Source organism: Rhincodon typus, chromosome 33 (assembly GCF_021869965.1).
Source record: "Rhincodon typus isolate 14 chromosome 33, sRhiTyp1.1, whole genome shotgun sequence".
Lineage (NCBI taxonomy): Eukaryota > Metazoa > Chordata > Chondrichthyes > Orectolobiformes > Rhincodontidae > Rhincodon > Rhincodon typus.
Genome location: NC_063364.1, coordinates 16,071,251 through 16,091,479, shown reverse-complemented (window position 1 = coordinate 16,091,479; position 20,229 = coordinate 16,071,251). Strand labels below are relative to the sequence as shown.

Sequence of the window (20,229 nt, the reverse complement as noted above, 5' to 3'; positions counted from 1 at the left end):
TTAGTACTAATACTATTACATTTCATGCATTTATTGTCTATTTTATATACCTTATTATACCAGTAATTTCTTTGTGGCAGCACTGTTACATTACAGAAAATTATTAATTCTCACCAGCATAAATATGCCCGTGGTAAAATTGAGGTGGCTAACAGTCATTTTACAAGATGCTTACCAGCATGGAGGTTCAAAAGTAACAAAGATAGGTCAGAAATTCAGGACCTTAACATTAACAGCACCCCTTCCAACCAACTCATGCTTGTCTCCAATAAGATCCTGACAATGGCCTCACAAAATGATCTAATTGTTCCTTAATTCCAACTATTTTCTGTCACTTGTAAATATTAACTCAATGAATGTGGAAACGTACAAACTGAACACTTTTTATATGGTTGTATAACTCGATACATTTTGGAATATTAAACATTTATACAAGCAGGGAGACAGAGATGATGCTTTATATCTCATTTTAAAGACTGTATCTGTAAGAATGCAAAAACCACAACCATATGCAGTGACTGAGGTAAATAGCATGAAATACATTTACAGAAAAGGTTGTACAGTATATAAAGTATAAAAGAAATATGTTGATTGAGTGAGATGGAGTGTGGTGGATGGGGGCTTATGAGCAGCATAAGCATCAGCATTGATGTGTTGGGCAAAGTTGCTGTGAAACTCTAAGTAAATTCTAAAAAGTGGATCAGCTAATGTTTAATATGTATCAATTGCTGAACAAAATGATAAAGATTGTCAGGAAGTGTGTCAATGGGATGTCAAGATTTGAAAGCTTTATTCATTAACATATTGGCATATCAAAATGCATTGCCTTCGCAGTTTCAATGGATATATTCTAGACAAGACAGACGTCCCTCACAGTTTAGTTTCCAATGAACTGCAACTTCCATTTTTAAAATAATTTAGCTTCAGACACAGTAAAGACAAAAATAAATCCATTCATGTCACACAGACGATGGTGGAAAAGCTGCAGAACATTGCCAAAGTAAGAAAATGTTGAAACACCATCGAATGTCAATATACAAAGTATAGTAGATCATGAATATAAAAAAAAACGGCAAGCAATTGTTTTAAATTCAATGTTGGCATTAAAAAAATGGTTAGGGCAAGTAAACTCTTATCCAAAGAAAGATTGAAAATGATTTACATCAATTTATAAACCGACGGATATTAAGTACGATTCCATTTATAGCAATCGTTATTGTTGAGAAACAAAAGTATCAACTAAACATGAAGTGCTAAGAAATAAGAAAATAAAGCCCTTTCCAGAGTTTTCAAATTTAAAAACTTATTGGTGGTGGAAGTTAAAAGGTCTCTTTTAATCACATGCCAGAAAGATCAAATGAGAGAAACATGTTGCAAAATTCTGTAGCTCGTGAACATTTTTTCCTAAGAGTTGGCAACAAATCAAGGGAAAGAACAGTTCTGAAATGATGCATGAAATCATTTGGATGGATGTTGGCTTCACTTTATAAAATAACACCAACCAATTTGATCATTTTGTTATGAGTGAATAAATTGTTTCGCCTTTGATATTTCAAAAGAATATAGTATTTCAAAACAATATTTTGTGGGAACAAAAAGCTCTAATGTTGTGGCCTAAGCAATAATTCAGTCTTAGGACAGATGATATGCGTACAATTAGTTAGTATTTTTGGCTATGGGACTGCTATCTATTCAACCTTCCCAAACAATAGCAGTCAATGAAAACGGAGATTGCTAGTAGACTGAAATGGAGCTTTTCACTCGTAGATTGTACAAGCTGTAACTGATACAGCATCAATGACAGGTATCCTCATTACCAATTCACACCAGTCAATTCAAACATGTATATAACCCATTATTACCAGAGGACTTAAAACAACACACAAGGTAGAACAGGTAAGTGCAAAAGTGACATGATCTGAGATGGCACTTAAAATCCAAAAGGCTACTGAACCTGAAACTGAACAATCCCCTATTATACAAAATTACTTTGCTGCAAGGAAAAAGCTGGTTTCAGGATAATGCAATACTGAGCAGCTTGCAACGTACTCCACATTTCTTTGGCCTTACACAACGCTGCTTTCTGAATAATACAATACATGGAGAATGCAGAGATTAATTCTCTTCTAGAAAGTGTGCAGTAAAGCTGGGCTATTTATAATTTCTATTCCAGGGATATTAAGGGTCTCGAAACCAAGACGTGTAGATGGAGTTATGGTCTAGTTTTGCATGGTTATGCAACTCCATGCATTTGGGAATATTGTACATCTGTACAAGCAGGGAGACAGGGTCATGATCTGATTGAATGATATAACCCATTCAAAGGCTGAATGGCTTGCTCTTGTTCTTATGAGAGTATTTTGATAGCTATGTGAATTTATGATGGAGAAGAGGAACTGATATATTTAGTCACATCTCTCCGAGCTGTAAACAAACTGGTCAGAATGAGAGAGGTATGGTCAGTTGTATTTATGAGTGAGACCAAAGGCAGGAGATCAGTATTTTGTTCTGGCAGTAAATATTTATTAAAGTCATACACTGACACTGCCAGTGGTAAAATACATCATGAATTATAAACAATTGTTTGTACATTTTTATGGATGGCAAGCCTGCAGATATCCCAATTACAATGGTTAGATGTTTAATGTCCAGAAATTTTGCCAATTATTGAAGGAACCACTATCTTGTTGACTTAATTTGTCCATATTTTACTTTGTTGCTGGCTTGTAATTGTTCCTTGTTTCATATCAATTCTTATGCTGCAGATTGGGCAGCAGTGTCAACAAACCAATCAATTTCAACAAAGCCTAACCTATTGTCCAGTTTGTCTAACTGATTTAGTTACCTGTTCTCTGTCTCTACTGATGCGATCCGTCAGAAGGTCTGAGTTGCTTCTCTCTTCATCCAGTTCCATTTCCATTTCTGCCAATTTATCCTGTGAACATAAATCAGATTGAGGTGTATAGTGGCTCAGAAATAACAACTGCTGTTCTCATAAAACTGTTTTCCCCTTTTACACAGCTATGATGCATTACGTTTCAACAATGGCTGTTAGTGTACAAAAATGCTCAGTGTAAAATTCTTTAGACTGGAGGTACAGAACAAACGAGTCAAGTCTGCATTGCATCAACCCTTAGTTTTTCAAAAAAGCTTAAATATTTTAAATCAATTAATGATGCAAATCTGCACAAAATGCTGTTAGAAATAGAAAGGTTATACTTTATTAACATTAAGAGATTAACCATTTAATTATTCAATTAAATTGGCACCATTTTGTTTGATCTGAAACAGTTCTCTAGGATTATAATCTTAATGCATATTTCATACATTCAGTTTTCTAAACATCATTAACATCATAATAAATAAACCAAGCAATATTTAATTTCCCTTTGAAGGCAAAACCCAATTTTTGAAAGGTCATTTCAACTTTTTGATTGTAGTGACCATCTGAACCATTTTGAAGTTAGCCATGTGGTCAGATGCGCAACTGCGGTCGATTTCCTGAATATGACTGCAAACAAAACATTTCCAAAAAAGTAAATTTGATCACTAATTTTTGTTCACCTCCATTTGCTTGATCTGTCGATTTCGGTCGTCCTTGAATTGTGTTTTACTTTCAAGGTCAAGCTCAAGGTCACTAACTTTCTGCCTCAGTTGTTGGCTTTTCAGAACAGCTTCATCACGTTCACAGCAACAGTGTTCTAACTCCTCTCGCATTTGTCGCATCTGTTCCAAAATGCCCCAGAACATATTAACAGGTTACTGAATAAAAACCATAAATGCTGAATACCTGAAGGAAAAAGAGACATCCCTGGATAATCACAGCAAGGCTAATGTTTCTCTAATCAGATCTGGTACATGCTTAAAGTCTTTGTATTTCAAATGTAAACTATTTTAATCCTAGTTATTTGGTGATTATTGCTATATTAGTAAATTTAAATGTGAAGGAAGTCAACTGTCCCCTGTAATTCATAACTATATGAGCACAAATAAGCACTAGCTGTGGCTTTGAATCAGATAGTGATGTGTTCAAGCCCTACTGTTGAGACCTGAACAGAGAATCTAGGCATGACACTCCATGCAGCAATAAGGAAGTGTTATACTGTCAGAGGGGCTCTCTCTTGATGTGATGTTAAACCACTCTCTTCCACCTTCTTGATGAACATAACATGATCCATGATAATATTCAAAGAACAGCTATGAGTTTTCCCTGTAGCTTTGCCAAAATTACTTCTCAAATGCCACTATTAAATAGAATAATAGGTGATATACACCTTTCCTGGGCGCAACATGGCACATTTCCCTGGTTTGAAAGCCTTACTGGAATTCCCAGCACAGCATCATCTACCCCTGTATTCCTTTACCCATACACACAACTGAACATAAACTGAGTTGGGGAACACTTCAGTGGTCAAGGGCACTCAGCTTCCAATCTTTGTGTAAGCGTCCTCCAAGGCAGACTTCGAGATACACAAGAATGCAGAATCACCGAGCAGAAACTGATAGCCAAGTTCTGTACCCATGAAGACGGCCTCAACTGTGATCGTGGGCTCGTGTTGCACTACATGTGACACCACCACACTGTTCTGTATCTGTAAAACCGTCCTTACTGCCCGGTTTTGAAAACATCTTGATAAATTATGATCTCTCTACCTTAGTTAGTTTGTACAGTTTTGGATTACTTATTACTTAGTTTAGATCCTTGTCATGCGACTCTTATACCTATCATGTTAATCCAGTCATTTGGTTTGTCTCCAGCACCACCTTATTTTTAATGTTTTGTAATTATCTCTCTGCCTCAATTAGTTGGATTAAAGGTCATCCCTCCACTAATTATTCAGCTATTAACACATTACTCACACCATCTAACACTCTTGGTCACCTGCGGGGACTTATTATTCTACACTCCAGCTGCACCAGTCGTATGATCTTTTGATCTCTCTGCCTATAAACTCTGTGTCTGAGATAGCAGTAACTGCAGATGCTGGAGAATCTGAGATAACAAGGTGCAAAGCTGGATGAACACAGCAGGCCAAGCAGCATCAGAGGAGCAGGAAGGCTGACGTTTCAGGCCTAGACCCTTTTCTGAAGAAGGCTGCTTGGCCTGCTGTGTTCATTCAACTCTGTGTCTGTGCACTCTTCTCTCTCACTTCACCTGACGAAGGGGCTGCGCTCCAAAAGCTTGTGATTTCAAATAAACCTGTTGGGCTATAACCTGGTGTCATGTGACTTCTGACTTTGTCCACCCTAGTCCCACAGTGGCACTCCACATCATGATTTCCCATGAATGAATTAGATGTGAGGAAACAAAAACAATGGAATTTGAAATAATGACGTCCACCAGCAGAGATCCCTTTTTCAACCAAAAGATGGCAGTAAGATGACAACACTTCACTGGAACCTTATCAGTCCTGGCCACCATAATCAACTTTATTCAACATTACAGCTTCATGATCACTAGTACTTATTTCTGATAAAATCTACACTACTCATTAGAATGTATTAGAATATTCTAGAATTTAGAAATTCATTCAAAAAACATTGAACCAAATTTAAAACAGACACGTATCTTGTCTAAGACAACAAGGTGCAGGGCTGGATGAACACAGCAGGCCAAGCAGCATCATAGGAGCAGATCCACTCTTATGACGTGGGAGAGGGAGAGGGATGCGTTAGATAAGATCTGGGCCAACACTGGAATTTCATAGAAGGAAGTAAATACATAGTAGCTTGGTTATATGATCTTGGCCAGTGGGACGAAACTGGTTATGGAAACAACCGCAAATCAATAGAGTTTTGGGGTGAAAAGGTCAGTGGCAGTTTGGTTAATAACGATCATTTTAGCACTAAAAATATGATCAATGTGAATTTATGAATATTTTGGTTTTAAACAGATGTTTATCTTTATTTTATTTTTCACTTTTAACAACTCATTTTATCAATTTTTGCAGAAGAGCTTTGTGTTTCAAGTAAAGCTCTTTAATTAAAACACATAAGGTTAAAAAGACTCAACAGGTCAGACAACAGCAGCCCTGATATCTCTGAAAGGTTGTTACCAATATTTTTTCAGGAACATGGATAGAGCTGCTGCAGTAGGGGATGAATGAGGGCAACGATTTCTAGCGGGATAGAAACTCAGAAATAATGGTTTTCCATGCCACTGCAGCTAGATGGTTCAAGGGAATCATGCAGAAAAGAATTAGATCCCATTCTGCCCAAGTTAAATCATGGAGTGAGCTTCACTTCCTTTTGTATTTCATAGCAATGTTCCATAATTAATCACTTTTGATGTTCAAACTTTTTTTTAGAATTGGTACATAGATTTCCCCTCAGTATTCCAAATCATTCTTTGTAAAATGCATTGGAAAAGCAGGATCTATAAAGTTTTCCAGGTTTATGGATGAATTTATCTATTTGCATGCAGCGAGTTGAAGGTGCTTCTCTATGAAGAGAAAGTCAGTGTAACTTGATGTTGTGGTATTTTTGCTTGGTCTTCCACGACATAGAAAAAAAACAAAGAGAACAGAAAAGCAGACCCAGATCGCCAACTTCCTGCAACAGCATTGAGATAATGGCTCCACAGAAACCTGGGGAACTGAGTTCAATGCAAACTCACCACCACCCTTGTCTTCCACTTGGCCTTGGCCTTGTCTTCCACTCAAGCAGGATCATAGCCATGAAAACTGTTTTTTGGAAAACAGCTTCTAATGATTTCTAAATTTTACAGAGATTCAACAGGGAAAACCCATTTGGCAAATCCTTAATCCTAACAGAAACTATATCCATCGAGTCTGCTTCATCTTTCAATGAGATCATGGTTGATCTGATGATCCTCAAGTCCACTTTCCCACAGCTTTCGATTCCTTTATGGATTAATAAATCTGTTGATCTCACCCTTAAATATTCTAAATGACTTCTATAGGTCTCTGCAGTCAAGAGTTCCACAGATCCACTACATTCTGGGGGAAGAAATTCCTCATCTCTGTCATAAATAGGTGACTCCTTACTCTGAGATGATGCCTTTTTGTTCGAGATAGCTCCGCAAGGTGAAACAACCTCTCCGCAACTATTCTGACAAGCTCCTTCAGAACGTTATATGTAGGGGGTAAGTGTGAAAATTTACAGAATCCCTCAACTTTCTCAAGATTAATAATCTAGTAAATGACACTGCAATCTCCCTCAAGTAGATTTTCGGTTTGATAAAATTTGAAGGGTCCTGACCTGAAACGTCAGCTTTCCTGCTCCTCTGATGCTGCCTGGCCTGCTGTGTTCCTCTAACTCCACACTGTGTCATCCTTATAACTAGTTGTTTTCTTATATTCAGAAAATATAAAATTACATATGACAATGTCTGGATACAGTGAAGTAACTGGTTAATTAGAAACGTAAAGATACTTCAAAATGTTTCAAAATGCAGCTATACATATTTTTGAATTGTGATCTTAAAGATTCTTGTTGAAATACCAGTGAATATGATTGAGCTGTCATCTCCCAACTAGTCTGAACCAGATAATGCAGGGTATTTTTTATTTATTATTTTATTTATTTATTTTATTTATTATTAGACATAATAGGGTGAACTGGAAGCAAGTTAATAATATGAGATCTTATGAATGCAACCTGGTAGTTGGGAAGGGAGAAAGATTGGGGAAATTACACAGCAATTTTCTGCAATCCCAGTTTGGTGAGCTACTGTCAGTTCTGTATTTACACAACAGAACACCAAATAGCAGCATTATTTGAGAGAAAATTCCCTAAGCAGAAACATGAAGCCTTGATACTACCATTCTTTGAAATCAAAGCAGAAAATGCTGCAGAAACCAAGCAGGAACAGAGTTAAAGATTAGAGACCAACATGACCCTCTTTGGAACTATCAGTTTAGGTGGCTACTGGGGATGTCAAAAGAAAACGAAAATAAAACCTTTTTATGGTGGCTTTCACGATATTAGGACACACAATATGTTTTGCAACCAATAAAGTACTGGTACTTTTGAAATGATATCACTGTCAGGAAATGCAGTACCAAATGTACATACATGAAGGTCCCATAAATATAATGAGGCAAATGTCAGCAGAATCCCTGGGCATTGTTCTAAAAGTGCCTTGGAATCCGACCAGGCAACCAGAGTCTCAGTTGGAAAATTCATCCAAAAAATATCACTTTGGCAGTGCAGCACAGCTTCAGTGCTGTACTGAAATATCGATCTCTGGAAACAAGCTGAAAAAGGCAAGACTACTGAGTCACATTTGACACCAAAAACCAATTTGTAAATGAAACGAGGAGACTCTGGATGCAATAGGGCTACCTTTTAAATCTTACAGTGGACTGCAGGAGAGCTAGCTCATTTTAATATCACATGGCTATGATTAAAGAATTCCACAAAGCAACCAGTTTGCTCTGAAGCTAATTGATTACAACAGAAAATTTTCCAGCAAAGGGACCTAAAGTTCTCAAGTATGACTTTTATAATGCTTTAACCATTAGTCATCATTTCCATTGCGTTTAGTAGGAAATCACTGGACAGTTTTGGGATTCATTATTATAAATAATGTATAAGACTATGTTTGTTAAACTTAAATTGTAAAGGAAATTAAGTATTTTTACTCAACACATCCGGCATTTTGAAGCTGTTCTTTGGACAATACAAATTCCTCATCTGGATAAGTTTTAATGGAAGTTAATATTTATTATTTGACAAATTAAGAGGAAAAGGGGGTGTAGAATGAATGGTTCTTTTGAAAGAATGCTTGTAAATCTTTTGCTGAAAAGTTTATCCCTGCCTTTTACATTTCACAATGTGAAAAAGTTTATTTTTTAAAGGTTTATTGAAGCCATTGTCTTTTGTCTCCATTACAAACTCATTCTCTAGACAATGACTTTATCTCTCTGCTTGGCATTGCCTGAGCCTGGATGTGGTTCTGCCCCTGATTCATACAAGACAGCCATTGGATCACATTTTTCCGAACGATAGCGAGGCCTGTTGCAGTGTTTCAAATACCACCCATACCAACAAGTGAAGGGTCTAGGCCCGAAATGTCAGCCTTCCTGCTCCTCTGATGCTGTGTTCATCCAGCTCTACACCTTGTTATCTCAGATTCTCCAGCATCTGCAGTTCCTACTATCTTGTTTCAATAATAGCACCATTTCTGACACAGAAACAAGCTTCAGACCACACACCCACGCTCTCAGTACAGAGCTTCACCTATATAACATTATTCAACTCCACCTCAGGTCATTGAATGCTGAAAGCCTCATCCATACCTGATTGTGCAATCTCCCATCATGCACGTCTGTAAGGGATGCAATGACCTACTGGTATTATCGCTAGACAATTAATCTACAGACCCAGGTAATGTTCTGGGGATCCAGGTTCAAATTCCAGATTTTTGTTATGGCAGGATTAAGAGTCTAATGATGACCATAAAACCATTGTTGATTGTTGGAAAATCCCACCTAGTTCACAAACACCTTCTGGAGAAGGAATCCACCATCCTTACCAGGTCTGGCCTACACATGACTCCAGACCCACAACAATATGGTTGACTCTTAACTTCCCTCTGAGCGATTAGGGATGGGGCATAAATGCTGGCCTGGCATCAATAACCACATCCAATGAATTAATAATAAATTTGAGGACCACCAAAACTCTGCTGTCCGTGACCAAGTTGCACAAAGTCACCGAAACACATCTGTGACACACTGACCTACAGAGGCTCCCAGTTAAGCCACAAATCAGGTCCAATATTGTCATTCCAGTTTTGAAGTCCTTCATGACTTCACTCCTTCCTTCTCTAACCTCCTCGATTCCAACAACTTCCTATTAATTATTCCTGTTGTTAGTCACGCAATTGTTGGCAGCTATACCTTTGCAGGGTCAGCAATTCCCTCCTAATTCTCTGCTTCTCTACCTCATCCTTTAAGCAGCTCTTTAAATTGGAAATACAGAAAATAACAGGGGTATGTCATTCAGCCTGCTCCGCCATTCAACATGGCTATGGCTGATCATCCAACTCAGGCCCCGGTTCCCACTTTTGCCTGTTACCCTTTGATTCCCAAGAGCAATGTCTAACTCCCTTTTGAAAACATTTAATGCTTCAGCCTCAACTGCTTTCTGTGGCAGAGAACTCCACAGGCTCACTACTCAGAGTCAAGAAATTTCTCCTCATCTCAGTCCTAAATGGCCTAACCTGCATCCTTAGACAGTGACACCTGGTTATCAGGAATATCCTTCCTGCATTCATCCTGACTAATCCTGTTAGAATTTTTAGGTTTCTAAAATCCTCCTCAATCTTCTAAACTCTAGTGAATGTAGTCCTAACTGATCTAGTCTCTCATTATACATCAGTTCTGCCAACTCAAGAATCAGTCTATTAAACCTTCGTTGCACTCCCTCCACAGCCAAAACATTGTTGCTAAGATAACAAGACCATAATTTTCGAGGTGTAGTCTCACAAAACCCTGTACAATTGCAGGAAGACATCCCTGCTGTTGTAGTCAAAACCGCTGCTATGAAGAGCAACATACCATTTGCCGTCATCACTGCCTGCTACACCTACATGCTTACTATCAGCGACTAATGTACAAGGGCACCCAGGTATCACTGAACCTCTCCACTTCCCAATCTACTGCCATTTAGATAATAAGCTTTCTTCCTATTTTCACTATCATAGAGGATAAACTCACATTTGTCCACATTATACTTATCTGCCAAGCGTTTGCCGACTCACTCAACATATCCAAAACACATTGAAGCATCGCTGCATCATCCTCACAATTCACCCTCCCACCTGGCTTTGTGTCATCTGAAAACCTGGAAATATAACATTTAGTTCCCTCATCTAAATCATCATTATATAATGGGAATAGCTGGGGTCCAAGCACTGATCCCTGCGGTACCCCACTAAATAGTGGCGGCCACTCAGAAAATGACCTGTTTATTCCTACTCCATTTCCTCTCTGCTGCCATGTCGGTACACGATGCCCAATCCCAGATACTTCCATTCATCTGTCTGACCAAACTATCGACCTTAATAGCTCCCGATGTTGCTCAATGTCAAATTTTATTTGATAACACTACTGTGAAGTACCTCAGAACACCTTCCATACCAAAGGTGCTATATAAATATAATTTATTGAGCAAAAATTCACCATTTGTCCACGGCTGACCAATTCCTAAATAGGGTCATAGAGTCATGAAGATGTACAGCATGGAAACAGACCCTTCGGTTCAACTCATCCATGCTGACCAGATATCCTATATAAATTTAGTCTCATTTGTCAGCATTTGGCCCATATCCCTCTAAGCTCTTCCTATTCATAAAGCCATCCAAATGCCTTTTAAACAAAAGTAATTGTATCAGCCCCCACCACTTCCTCTGGCATCTCATTCTGCCTGAAAAAGCTGTCCCTTCGTTCCCTTTTAAATCTTTCCCCTCTCACCTTAACCCTATGCCCTCTAGTTTTGGACTCCCCACCTGGGCAAAACACCGTAGCTATTTTTCCATGCCTCTCATGATTTTATAACCCTCTATAAGGTTATCCCTCAGCCTCCAAAGCTTCAGGGAAAAATAGCCCCAGCCTATTCAGCCCTTCTCTATAGCTCAAACCCTCCAGATCTGGTAACATCCTCATAAATCTTTTCTGCACCCTTTCTAGTTTCACAACATCATTCCTATAGGAGGGAGACAAGAATTGCACACTTTACCGCAAAAGTGGCCAAAACAATGTCCTGCACAGCCGCAACATGGTCTCCCAACTGCTGTACTCAATGCACAGACCAATAAAAGCAAGCATACCAAACACCTTCTTCACTATCCTATCTACCTGTGACTCCACTTTCAAGGAACTATGAACATGCACTCCAAGATCTGTTTGTTCAGCAACACTCCCCAGGACCTTACCATTAAGTGCATTAGTCCCGCCCCGATTTGCCTTTCCAAAATGCAACACCTCACGTTTATCTAAATTAAACTCCATCTACCACTCCTCAGCCCATTGACCCATCTGATCAAGATCCCATTGTACTCTGAGGTAACCATCTTTGCTGTCTACTACACCTCCAACTTTAGTGTCATCTGCAAACTTATTAACTGTATCTCCAATGTTCACATCCAAATCATTTGTATAAATGACAAAAAGCATTTGACCCAGCACCGATCCTTATGGTACACCCCTGGACACTGACCTCCAGCCTGAAAAGCAACCTTTACCACCACCCTCTGTCTTCTACCTTTGAGCCAGTTCTGTATCCAAATGGCTAGCTCTCCCTGTATTCCGTGTGATCTAACCTTGCTAACCAGTCTACCGTGAAGAACCCTGCTGAATGCCTTGCTGAAATGTGTAAGGTTTCTTCTTTAATGTACTCTTTCCTTCTCTAACAGACAGCAGAGAAATCTGAGCGTTCTAAACCAACAGAAGCTACAAGTCTACAAATTCTGAAATAGTTAAAAATAAATGTTTTGTGTGGAAATAAACCCACCAAATGAAGGAGTTTTTAAATACAAAAATGATTTGAGTATTAGGTAGGAATGCTAATAATTGCTTTTCCATTGTTAAATCTATTGAAAACTCATTACAATAAAATGGAATTGAAGTTGCAAATGATTTCTAAATAATAGAATGTTCATTTCAGAAACTCAATAATACACTACTAGCTTTGACAAGGGAATTATGTAAACAGCAAATATACTTTTCCAATATTCTTTCTATCAAATGAACTTTGGGTCCAAATAAGCAATTCTAAAATTTAATTTTACTAATACAATCAGTTTCCTGTGTTGTGTTTCAAATAAGCACAAAAGCTGATTAACTTTCCACTGAATTTAACTTTCTTTAGAAGTCTTTGGTCAAAGGTTATTGGCTAAAGGTTAAATAAACACAGTTATCTTAACATTACCTCATCCTGCAGTTTCTTGGTTATTAGTTGAGAGTTCTCAGCCTCCAGGGCTTTAGTTTTCAGTTGCTGCTGCAGGACATTCAGTTGACTGCGATTCTTTTCCTTGTACTCATCAAGCTCCTTCCGCAGATCAAGGTTTGACCTCTGAGAATCCTGACTCATCTCAGCCATCTGCATAAGGTAACAGCAGTGAGATGGAAGTGGGGGAAGGGGAAGAAGATAAAGGAGCATTTCTTTAAAACATTCAAGAGAGAAAAAAAATGAACTCCCTGTTGGAAGTCACTACTGAATCGCATCCTACCACCTTTTAAAGTCATAACAATTCACCGTCATAAGAAAAATTATCCTCTTCTCCACTCTAGCTTTTGTGACAGTGTCCTTTGGTTTCCGACCATCTGCTGTTATGCATTTCTTCTTATTTACTCTATTGAAAACACTTATAATTCGAAATCCCTATCTTAAATCTCCCATTTATATCCTCAGCTTTAAGGAGAACAATCTCAGTTCTTCTAGTCTCTGCATACAACTTAAGTTGCTTAGCCCCACAATTTGAAAATAAGGAAAAGTTCTAATTTGCAAATGCAGCAAGAATCACAGGATGTTACTTCCTTCAACAGAAAGGCATATCTCAAAGCACATTTTCACACCACAAGCAAAACTGGCTCTTTGCCAACTCCCCCTTTTCACTTATTTGTTCTCCAGACTAGAAGGGCAGGCTGGTGATTGGGTCTAATTCTGGCCTTTGCTGGTGCTGCAGCACTGTCACTAGGAGGTGAACAAAAATCTGGGACTGATTCCCCCTACCTTCTTCAAAGGAAACCATATCCCTCCTGAGACATTATCCAAAGCACCATAATTGTTCCAGCCTGGTTAAATTGGCTGCACACATTGGGCTGGCAGGTTTTCTTTAAAATCTGGAACACTATATTGTGCACGCTCAAGCACATGCATGACACATGATAATGTCACCTCCCCACCCTCTAAACAAGGAAGTAACATAGGTACACCTTATGATGAGTGCAGAGTTTTACAATAAAAATGTACTTCCAGTGCATACTACTGCATTTAGGTGATTTGTTTAACAATTTGATTATTTGAAATAAATTTAAAATGTTATTTCATTTAGCATTTTATTATTTTAACATTTCTTTGAAAGAGCTGACATTAACTGGATGAATACAGCAATGTCATACTTGAATTAACTCTTAACTGACTGATTATTTTAGCAGGGTTATGAAGCAGGAAGTTATCCTCCTACCATGAATTATTAAAGAGTAACATTCATTGGATACAAACAAAATGATCTTGTGCAGTGTTGAAATAAAGGATCCAACCTCTTTCTCAAGTTTCTCAATCATCTTCTCCAACTGCCTTTTCTTGACCTCCATTTCATTCTTCATTTTCTTCAAAAGATCCTTCTGAGCTATTTCTGAATCAAGTCTTTCCTTTACGTCTTCATACTCCTGTGATCGGTTATTGAGGCTTCTCTGCAGAATGAGACAGTCATCAAGTAGCTAAAACAATTTGTTACATTAAGGGTTACTGCATTTGCAAATTAAGTGCTATTGTGGACGAATTGTTTCTGATGGACTAAAACTGGGTAATGGGCTGCCCACACAACACAAAGAAATTACTTGTATATTTTACTGCTTTTTACACATACTATCACAAGTTCTGTTTTATACCAAGGTGCGACTGTATAAACTTACCTCGTGCAATATTGTGGATTCACTTTTGAAATTAAGTGCATATAAAACATCTCATTAAAACCTGACATTCAAGTAGTAGAGAAGGTCACTATCATGCAGAAAGGTAAATGAGATGTAAAACTACACAGGAGTTCTTGTTATCTCTGGTCAACATAGGATTCAATGTTAGAAGTCTGGGCCAAGGAGCAATGAGAAGGAGAAGGCAATCAGAGACAGCCAAATACATCATGAGAAGCCAACAGGATTCCATAGGAAGTTATGAGGAAGGGTCACCAGACCCGAACGCTAACTCTGTTTTTTCCTTCACAGATGCTGCCAGATCTGCTGAGCTTTTCCAGCAACTTTGTTTTTGTTCCAGGATTCCATAAAATGGTTTCTAACTAAAACAGAAGGATGACACATGGACTTCACCAGGGAAGTCTGTGGGGGAAGACCAGGCCTCAGCATGGAGAGTTTCTCACAGATGAGCCATAACTGGACCAATCCTAACACACATTTATAATTAGCACTACTCTCCATGCAGCAGGTAATGTAATCACAGTTTTTGACCATTTGATCTTGGGATATCAGCATTGTTGGCAAAACTGGCATTTATCCTCCATCCCTACTTGTACTTGAGAAGTTAGTGGTGAACTTTTTAAACTGCTTCAGTCTTTGTGGTGTAGAGACTCCAGTTCCAGGGAGTTCCAGCATTTATACTTAGCAACAGTGAAGGAACAGTGATGCAGATACAAGTCAGGATGGCGTGTGATTTGGAGGGGAACTTGCAGATGGTGGTGTTTCCATGTATCTATTACCTTTGGTCTTCTTGGCTGTAGGGGACAGGAGTTTGGAAGATGCTATTTAAGGAGGCTTGGTGGATTGCTGCAGTGCATCTTGCAGATAATATACTTTAATGTTACTTTGCACTGGTAACGGAGGACATGAATGTTGAAACGTAGATGAGTAATTGACAGCCTCAATGAATAGCCTACTAAACGGGCTGCTTTGTTTTGGATGTTGTTGAGCTTCTTGAGTGCTGCTGGAGCTGCATTCACTCAAACAAGTGGAAAGAATTTGATCATGTTCCTGACTTGTGCCTTCTAGATGGCGTACAGGCTTTGAGGAGTACAAAGTCCAGTAACCCTCAACTGTTCTATCACACTGTTTCATCATTTCCAAACAACTGCAAGATCAGCTAATAGATAACTAATCATTCGTTTATTGGTAAGTGAAACAGATGGAATCTGGGTGTGACTTTGTTTGCTTCTTAGCTAGCCAGGACAATGCTATCTCATTGTGTCATCAGCTTAGGAGCTCTGCAAGTGCTCTAAGACTAAACAGTGTCCATTGTGGAAGGAATATGTGGGTCTCAAATTATTTCAGTTCTTTGAAACCTGATGCTTAAGGGATCAATGCACAGGGAAATGCCTAAATATGTATTAAGCCAGGCAGAAACCTCTCTGATTTTATCTCAAAATAACACAGTCCATTGGCCCTCATTTTACATCCCCACAAGCTCACCCCTTCCACACAACTTTCGGCGAAGCAAATTCGCTGCGTCTTAAATCTTCCTATAAAGTTTCTGTTGTTCAATCTTGCTTTCCATTGACAAATATTTTGCTCCATGGCTAATACTTCATATTTGTTTTAGATTAATTACCAGAAAAACATGTACATCAAACTGATTTTATACTGGCTAAACAAATGCATAATGTCAGTGTTTACTGAACTATGCGAAGATTTGTTTGAAATTTGGAGATTGGCCGAGGACTTCATGCAGACAATAAGAAGCTCATAAAGAAGGAAGCCGAAAGCATGCTGAAGTTGGTTGTATTAAAAATTATAACAAAAATAGTGAAGATGAAGGCACACCACTACATCAGAGCTGACCATTTTGGATCCTAGGGAGGAAGAAGGACGAGAAAAGTAATTGATATTGAGATGAATGAGTAAATATAGTTGAATTTGGACAGGAATTATATTTGTTTTGCAGATTTTGCCAAAGCATTCAGCTAGGTTGATTGGATTAAGCTGCTGACCATACTGAAAGATATTGGAGTAGACTAGATAGGCAGACAACTCAAGTAATCTGTACACAGGGCAAGCAGCAACAGTGAGTGTAGTTAACATGAGAGGAATTCAACAAAGGATGTTGTTTATCACTAGTCCCATAAGACATTAAGCCACAGCAGCAGAATTGGGCTATTCGGCCTGTTGCATCTGCTCTACCATTCGATCATGACCATTATGTTTCTCAACCCCATTCTCTGCCTTTTCCCCATAACCCTTGATCCTCCTACTAATCAAGAACCTATACACTCAATGACTTGACCTCCACAGCCTTCTCTGACAATGAGTTCCGCAGGTTCACCACCCTTTGGCTGAAGAAATTCCTCCTCATCTCAGTTCTGAAGCGTCATCCCTTCACTCTGATGCTATGCTCTTAGGTCCTAGTCTGTCCTACTAGTGGAAACATCTTAATACTCTATCCAAGCCTCTCAGTATTCTGTAAGTTTTAATCAGATTGTCCCTTATCCTTCTAAACTCTATCGAGTACAGACGCAGAGTCCTCAACTCTCATCTGATAAGCCTCGCTGTCATACCCCTCTTTCCTGGGATCATTCTTGTAAACCAGTTCTGAGCTCCCTCCAAGGCCAGGACATCGTTCCATAGATACAGTGCCCAATACTGCTCACTATTCCAAATGTGGTCTGACCAGAGCTTTCTTGTATTCTAGCCCTCTTGAAGTGAATGCTAGCATTGCATTTGCCTTCCTAACTGCCAATGGAATCTGCGTGTTAACCTTACGAGATCCCTGAACCAGGACTCTCAAGTCCCTTTGTACTTCAGATTTCCAAAGCTTTTCCCCCCTTTTCTGTTTTCTTCCTATCAAAGTGCTTAACCTCACATCTTTCCACATTGTCTTCCATCTGCCACTTCTTTGCTCACTCTCCTAGCCTATCCAAGTTCTTCAGCAGCCTTTCCACTTCCTCAACACTATAAATTCCTCCACCTCTCTTTGTGATATCTGCAAACATAGCTCAGTTCCTTTGTCCAGATTGTTAATGTATAACATGAATAGTTTTGGTGCCAACACTGACCTCTGCAGAATTCCACTAGTCACTGAGTGCCATCCTTTATCCCAACTCTCTGCCTTCTGACAGTCAGCCAATACATGTCTGTACCTTGCCCCTAACACCATGAGCTCCTATCTTATTCAGCAGCCTCCTGTGCAGCACCTTGTCAAAGGCCTTCTAGAAATCCAAATACATTATAATCACTGGCTCTCCTTTGTTTAACTTGCTCATTACCTCCTCAAAGAATTGTAACTGATTTGTCAGTCATGACCTCCCCTTAACGAAGCTGTGCAGACTCAACCCTATTTTACCATGCACTTCCAAGCACTCCACAATCGTATCCTCAATAATGGACACCAAAATCTTGCCAATGATCTAGGTCAAGTTAACGTGCCTATAATTTCCCATCTTCTGCCTTGCTCCCTTCTTAAACAGAGGTGTTACATTAGCCATTTTCCAATTCTCTGGTTCACCCTCCCTGACTCCAGTGATTCCTGAAAGATGACCACCAATGTCTGTACAGAAGCAATGATCAAAGAAGCTTTTAAAGTCACAGAATCTTCCATTACACTTTTTTTTGAGGGGGTGGGGTGAATGATTACACCAGTTTGATTTATAGATGTCAAAGCACTAGCAGCAAGCACAGGATGAAGAATACAAGAACCTGTAGATTCTCAAACTGCAACTTTAAATTATACATTCGCTCAGTTGTTCTAAGAAAAGTGCAGATACCATATCATTAAGAGCTGGTTTTGCAGAACCACTTTAGTAAGCAGTTCCATATCATAAATGTATTGTACAACTGGTCACTAATTAACCAGCAGCTTTTACAAGTACAATTTCTGTATTTAAATAGGTAGCAATCCTACGACAAGACATACTTCTGCTCCTGAAGTATTTCCCATAAACACTGTGTGATAAGTATCTGTGTAAATATTTCTGAGAGAAAAAATTCCGAATTTTTGAGTCATTAAGGAGCCTGTTAGAGACTTGACAATCAGTCCTCCTGACAGGAAAAGACCACTGAATTATGTTAATCATTTGGTCAGTTTTGCTGATCGGAATGCTTCCTGATCATTGATGCTGATCCCATTATCAGCACAATTCAGGATTCAATAGTGGTCAAGCAAATGGCACTGGGAGCCACAGCCCAGAGGAGGAAGGAGACAAAGTCCTTAACCAGCTTAATGGTTACTTTCTGGCCAATGGATTGACCATGGTAGGTCTTCAATTGACTTCTTTCAGATTAAGAAACATGGAATTTCTCGTCCATTATTCAGGAATTATATTTATCAAGTGCCTGGTATTTCACATAAAATACTAGACGGGAACACCACCGTTTCCTATTTTAGCGTCCATGCCCATTAGCCCACTGCATAGTACTAAGGCCAACGTTTTGTTCCTATGGAACAAAAACAGAAATTGCAGGAAAAGTACAGCAGGTCTGGCAGCATCTGTGGAGAGAAATCAGAGTTAACATTTCGGGTCTAGTGACCCTTCCTCAGAACACTTCCAAGGTTTATAGGGCTTGGGATGATAACCAAATATAGAAAATTCTTCACTCCCCACTAAGTTTGTGTTCTTTTGTTTATTCGTGCATTGCTTACAGCTCAACTAAATACCTGGACTTCTTCCAACCGGATCTCCAAAGCTCTTTTTGCGAATGAAATGTCCTGTTCTTGGTCTCCAATTTCTCTCAAGGCAACTTCCAGCTGCTGCTTCTCTTTCTGCAAAAGTTATGGTGGAACAGATTTTAAGGTTATCTCTGAATCCCAGTTAAAAGAGACCAAAAGCTGCTTTCCCCACTACACCTTGGTGGCAACTGCCCCAAACCACTTCCTGTGACTCAACTATTCATAACTGGGTAAAAATATGCATTGGCCCATTGTTTGTGTGATCACTGTCAGTTCTTCTGAAACCGAGTGGTGTCAAATATGGCAAAGCTTTTGTATTGGCATGTTTCTGAATGGTCTGAGTTGGGGCTTTGTTGATTGCTCGCTATCCTTTTGGGTTTGTGGAATGGGTGAGGCCTGGAACTTTCAATCCTCCAGCAGTAACTGGCTTCGTTTCCAAGGACCAGCAATAGCATGAGTAGGCTCTATACTGCACTCCAGTGATGTACGGCTTGGTACCTCTTTTGCCTTCTCACTGCATTGCTCAGCAGCAATGGTAAACATTAAACTGTTGTCTCTTACCTTCATTAATAGGGCATTTCTGATCTATCTTAAGCAATATACAGACTTGATGGCAAAGAACTACTCCCTCAGCAAAGTTGCTGAAACTCTATACTGTATGAAATTAATACATTGGATCTTCAGATAAAGGAGCAAAACAAACAGAGGTTATAGATATAAACAACATCTCTGTAACTGCATTACCTCCAGACATGCAAGTTTATCCCTCAACCTGCTCTCTTCCATCTTCATGTTAGAAACCATGTGATTGAGGTCACTGATTTCATTCAGTAATTCTGCAATTTTTCTCTTCAGGGTCTCATTTTCATCCATGAGGTGTTTCACATGATCCTCTGCAGTGTCCTTTGCTTGTTTAGCTACAATTTGTTC

At 39.0% G+C, this 20,229-nt stretch overlaps 1 protein-coding gene across 1 annotated transcript in view; it reads right to left on the bottom strand.

Moving 5' to 3' along the window:
• LOC109914375 (cingulin-like protein 1) overlaps nucleotides 1-20,223 on the bottom strand; it is a gene marked incomplete at its 5' end in the record, with an annotated part of 59,133 nt that extends 38,910 nt beyond the window's left edge. Inside the window, 6 exons of the mRNA XM_048615722.1 lie at nucleotides 2,846-2,935; nucleotides 3,565-3,726; nucleotides 12,898-13,068; nucleotides 14,232-14,384; nucleotides 19,288-19,392; nucleotides 20,044-20,223. Coding sequence (XP_048471679.1) covers nucleotides 2,846-2,935; nucleotides 3,565-3,726; nucleotides 12,898-13,068; nucleotides 14,232-14,384; nucleotides 19,288-19,392; nucleotides 20,044-20,223 — 861 coding nt within the window. The remainder of the gene's footprint in view (nucleotides 1-2,845; nucleotides 2,936-3,564; nucleotides 3,727-12,897; nucleotides 13,069-14,231; nucleotides 14,385-19,287; nucleotides 19,393-20,043) is intronic.
• Nucleotides 20,224-20,229: the final 6 nt, after the last annotated feature.